Raw genomic sequence first — 5819 nt, forward strand, 5'->3', positions numbered from 1 at the left:
TATCAAACGATTTAGGCTATTAAGCTTAACCTCACTATCTCACTGCATTTCAAACATCTTAGGCATAATAAGGAACAGGTATTTTTCCTCAAGTATTGATATATTGAACTTTAAGTCCCTGCATAATATGATAAAAAACATTTAAAAATTAGATTATATTTTAAAAATTTCCTTCAACTCTTTTCCCCTCATTTACCCAACCTTTGTTTCTATTTCTTCCTTCTATTCTTTTTTCCCTTTTCCTTTCCTTTCCTTCCCCCAACTCTTGGTCCTCTTTCCTTTTGAACATTTTCAAAGGAAGTTTCTTAAAGAGTGAGATTGTTCTCAAAGTAAGGACATATAAAGTTAAAATTTAGAGCAACAGCCCTAGCTTTAATTTTTTGAATTCATTTTTGATAAAATTTCTCTTTCAGACGGCAAATGGCTACATCTTATTTTTTCATATTACATCTTCAAGTGGGGACAAGTACCTTTATGAACCAGTGTATCCCAAGTAAGTTACTAGCTTTTATTGTAATATTCGATTTGTATGCTTTATATTGAGAAAAATACTGGCATTTTGAGTTGTCTGAAGTTACTAAAATAAGCCATCATTTCAAAATTTGTGTTTTTTAAGTTACCAGGTCCTTGAAAGGTCATTTCTTGAATAAGGAATCCTGTAATGATGTCTTAGCATCTTGAATTGTCATATACTTCTTAGACATTTTAAATCTTTAGTAATACATTCTACCTTTACCATTCTCTAGTTTTAGGGATAAGCTAAGAGGTTATTAAAGGAAAAGGTGAAATGTTAGTAAGTTTTGGCTGTGTTTTTTATACATGGACAGAAAACAATACTAATAATAGTTATTACCTCATAACTAAAGTTTGGAAGAACATGGACCTCTGCTTTTTAAACTGTGTAGCTATATATATTTTGCATTTTTCTCCCTAGCATGCCTTCCTTTAGAACAAAAACAAATAATTTTAAAGCATGTCATCTTTTAAATAAAAGCCTCCTATAAAGCTAGATATAAGCCTGTATTACATGCCTGTAATCTCAGCATGTGAGATTAGGGAATGTGAGACTGGAGGATTGCTAGAAGTTTGAGGCCAGCCTGGGCTACATAGTGAGGTCAAGGCCATCCTGGATTACATAGTAAGACCCCCCTCTCTTAAAAAACCACATAGCAACAACAAGAAGAAAAAGAAAAATACCCAAGTAGATATAAATATGAGTATCACGTTTCTAGATGGTAGAAGACATCCAGAATTTAATAGCTGTATAAGAAATTTCTAGGAAAAATAGATGTTGCTATTTGAAATTTAAATTCCTGAATATATACTCATAAGTGAAATAAATCAGACCCACATGTGTAAAAATATCATATAGTCTCACTAGTGTAAGAACTCAAAAGAAGAAATAAAAAGAGAAAGATATAATACAGTTAAAAGGAAAGCAAGAATTTAAGGATTAGACAATGAAGAGAGGGCAAGGAGAAAAGCTAGGAAACATGAAAGGGGCAAAACCATACATTTATAATCACAAGATGGTTAAGGCAGTGATCCTGAGAATCTTCAGCAAGTTTTTGAAACTAGCAGTTAATTGGTAGGATTCTCACCCTGACTATATATGCTGATACCTGTGAACTGAGTAACTGCACTGAAGATAGCAATGTGTAATACTAAGCTCATGCTTGGAATGCCTGTCATTCTGGTCTTCTAAATTCATACGGCTTGTTATGTCATATCAATTACTGCTATACTGTCTCTCAAATAAATGTTTATTTTAAAAAAAAGAGTAATACATGAAAACAAGAGACAAGAAAAAAATGTCATAGAACTGACCTGCTACAATCCTGTATATGGTTAGATTTCTAAATTTCTGTGTAAAAATATATAATTGTTTATTCCAGTTTTTTAAAACTATTTCTTTCTTTTTTTTTTTTTTTTTCCTTCTTCACATCCTGTAGGGATTTAAAGTTTAACATGTCAGTACTTGATGGAAAATAACTGTTCCATGCTACGTCTAAGATGTTTGATAGTCAGACAGATAGTGAGGTTAAGCTCAACTGCCTATGTTGTAGGATAATAATAAGTTTCTCTTCTGGAGGGTTAACAACCTAAGTTTGTAGACCAAAAATTAGAGAATAAGAAGGGCTGCAAGGTCAGCCAACATTTTGGCCCTAGCCTTTCAAGGTCGGTGAGGACTCAGGACATAGGAGATCCTGTATTGTAACAACCTATAACTCAGTGATGTCCCAAATTTTGTGATTAAGGAGATTATGGGGCCACACAGGAAAGTGATTGACGCCGTACACTGTGCCTAAGGAGAATCACATGGAGAGAAACATTCTCTCAGACTTTCACAGAGAAAAAATTGGTCAAGCAATGGCCGTGACTCATCCACATGGCTGACCCTGACAAGGGATCTACAAACTGCAGTACAGGGTTTTAGGCTAAATCCTGAGGAGATTTGACTGACCATGTCAGATTTAAAAGTTACACTTCTTGTTATATAGGTCTTGGTTTATCTTGGTCTTAACCATCCAGCAGAAAAGTATAATAATGAGGTATGAAAATTTAAGCTTTATTAATATGCTGAGCTGTAAAAGGCTCAAGTCAACAACTTCTGACATTGTCAGTCCTTCGGGTAACCCACTACTATTATGGACTGCTGGACTATATTGATTATTTTGCTCATTTCACACACCTGCAGTATTTAAATGGCAATGGAATACCCATCTCTGACAACACTAAACCATTAAAAAGGGGATATAAATGAAGGACCATTTTGTATCTGTATATACAAAATATTTAAGATAGATACACAGCCACTTTCTTTTAATTCAATGAGAAGAAAAATTTGTACTAATAGTGTTTGTATATATCATGTCTGCCTCTTGTACTATGAATAACCACTATGAAGACAATATGCAATGTATTAATTATTGAAACTGTCCTATTAGTTGGTTTTGAAACTATCTCATTTCTATTTGTTTCTCAATAAAATTAATTAAAAAATAAATTCCTGAAGATAGAACATGAATGAAACAAGTAACATGGATATAAAAAATACTTGCAGAAAGAAGGCCACAGCTTACCGTTTTTATATAAAGTACTACTAAACACTCAGAGTGTAATATATAAATAGGTAAAAATCAGTTTCATAAGATGAAATGCAATGACTAAAAACATAAAAGTGATAGGTTTTTGACAGTGTTGCAGCAGAGAAACAGAAGGAAAAAGGGAAAGGGGCTAAAATGTCAAATTTTTAAACTCATATTTCAGTATATAAAGTATATGTATATTTTTAAATTAGTATTTTGTTAATAAAAGTGTAGTGAGTCTTACATTGCATACTTGTAATAGTAGCTACACACAAATTTTCACAATAGGGAAATTATACCCAGTAATGATAGTGCCCACCTATAATCCCAGTACTCTGGTAGCCACAGGCAGGATAATCACAAGTGTAGGCCCAACCTGTATAATGTAGCAACTTACTAAGACCCTGTCTCAGGTTAAAAAATTAAAAGCTGGAGATGGAGCTTAGTGCCAAGTGCTAGATTCAATCCTGACACTTCAAGAAAACATAAGACTGAACAAAATAAACAGAAAAAACCCTGGAAATTATATTAATGTAGTTAAAATCAATGAGTTTGAAAAATTCAGGACAAAAACTGAATTTCCAAAACACTACGATGAGAACTGTTTGTGTAACATTTGTTAATTGTCTTGAGAATATATTTTGAGGAAGACTACTCTAGGTCATATAGAAAATAGGTTAGTTCATTTTGGGTTGTAACCACTTAATTTGTTTAAAAAGTGTATTTGGCAATCTTTTGTAAAACAAAATTTGAATGATGAGATTAATTTATCAGATTAATTTCATTATAAAATCTTCAGTGCGGGAGTCTTTTTGACAAAAATATCCTGCTTCAAATGATGTGGACACTAGTTTATTTAGAAATTTTAATTGTGTTTTGTATGTAATATGAAACTTTTTTCATTCTAAGTTTTAAGTTGTGAAGGTTTTATTGTAATCAGTGCCTAAAATTTTATTTATTTGTGCATTTTGAACTATTAAATCTAAATCCTTTTGAGTACTTGATTCCAACATTGATCTTATAAATAAAAAGCAGTAAGTAAAAATCAACTGAAGTTAACTTACAGGCTAGAGAAATAATTTATCTTAAGTCCTTTAATTCAGCTCACTAATATGAATGCATATATTTTGAGGTTTCATTATAGTATGTTGAGACCCACCTTTTCTGTTCCAAATAAACTTTTGCGGGGGGGGGGGGGCTGCCCATTAGCTCAGTTGTTTAAGTGACTGCTTAAAGAACAGTCAGGCTCAGGTTGCTGTGGTTGGATCCCCAGATCGTCAAGCCTTACTGGACCTGCCCTGAAGGCATCCTGAGCCAACCGAAAAAACAAAAAAAATCTTTTCTTACCTTATTTTAAAACTATATAAGGCACAGGGTTCAAGGGTTTGATCCCCCGGGCCTCCTGTGCCAGCCCTACCCCTGGGGCACGCTGTGACAGCAGTTGAGACTGGTGTGGTGGCCCGCGCCTGTAATCCCAGCTCTTGGGAGGCTGTAAACAGGCTGATCTAGTGAGACCTGAACACCTTGTAGAGCCTTCCCTAAAAAAAAAAAAAAAAGACTATATGAGATGCCACTTAACTAAATAGTACTGACAGTGTATCAGCTTTGTACTTGAGGTAGAAAACTAAATTAAAAAAAAAAATTTTTTTTTCCATTTGGCATTCTTTGTGTTGAAGATTTTGGGTTTCACTACCTGGGCTAAAATAAGATGTCCACAGTTATAGAGCAACATAAATAGAGTTAAAGGCTAGGCTTTGGTATAGACCGAATAGACCTCAAGTTGAGTGTTAGTTTTGCACTCAGCAGCTGTTTATAACTTCTTTCAAGTTATTTAATACTGCTGTAAACTGCTTCCTCATTTGTAGAGTGGCATAAGAGTAGTAATCATTTCATAGGTTAAACGGAGTTATTCATATTTAATGCTTGGATAAGTAACTGGTGTATGTGAAAATTAACAGAAGACAACTATTGTTGCCACTAATTATTTTTTCCTTCATCAAATTTTTACTTCATTTCTAAGATTTTAAGTGATTAAAATATGTATACCTGCAGGTTGTTGTTTTTTTGTTTGTTTGGTTAGGTGTTTGTTTGTTTGTTTGTTTGGTGGTACCAAGGATCAAACTCAGGATCTTGCACTTACCAGGCAAGCACTTATTCCACTGAGTTTTGTCCCCGGCCCTATACATGCAGTTTTATTTACTTGATAATGTGCCTTTTTGTTAGAATATAACTTCAGGAAATGCTGAGTAAAATAAAAATCTTCTATACAGAAAGTTGTGTAGTCTAGAGTATCTAGAGTAGCCTATTACATATTTTATATTGGACACTTTTATTCTAATTGAATTACTTAGGTTAGCAAGTTTCTTGGTTTTTCTGCAGAGCCCATTTGTAAATTGTAAGTAAAAATACTTCCTTTAATTTAGAAGTATGTTTTTAAGCCTGAAAAAATGGCCAAGTATTGTTGTTGTTTTGTTTTTGTTTTTTTTTTTTTATGAGCAGAATATATTTATTGAGAGAAAGAAAGCTCCTGTCCAGACAGAGGGACAGGAGGGGGGCCCCGAGCGGGTAGTTCCCCGGGAAGCTGTCTCTTCCAGGGACTTTTATAGTGTAAAACCACGTGAGGCTAAGGTAGAGAGAATGGGAACTCGCTTAGGTGGGCAGGAGGTGGGACAAAACTATGGTCAATCAATGATATTACATATGGGACAGGGTCTTTTCCTGTTGGGGGTT

At 34.0% G+C, this 5819-nt stretch overlaps 1 protein-coding gene across 4 annotated transcripts in view; it reads left to right on the forward strand.

The window, feature by feature from the left end:
* The window catches only part of Ric1 (RIC1 homolog, RAB6A GEF complex partner 1), a 203253-nt gene that overhangs the window by 77222 nt on the left and 120212 nt on the right, over window positions 1–5819 (forward strand). For all 4 annotated transcript variants that reach the window (XM_023721957.1, XM_023721956.1, XM_004637193.2 and 1 more), the window contains exon 3: window positions 414–493. In XM_023721957.1, coding sequence (XP_023577725.1) covers window positions 414–493 — 80 coding nt within the window. The remainder of the gene's footprint in view (window positions 1–413; window positions 494–5819) is intronic.

This window comes from Octodon degus, unplaced genomic scaffold (genome assembly GCF_000260255.1).
Source record: "Octodon degus isolate 3935 unplaced genomic scaffold, OctDeg1.0 scaffold00087, whole genome shotgun sequence".
Lineage (NCBI taxonomy): Eukaryota > Metazoa > Chordata > Mammalia > Rodentia > Octodontidae > Octodon > Octodon degus.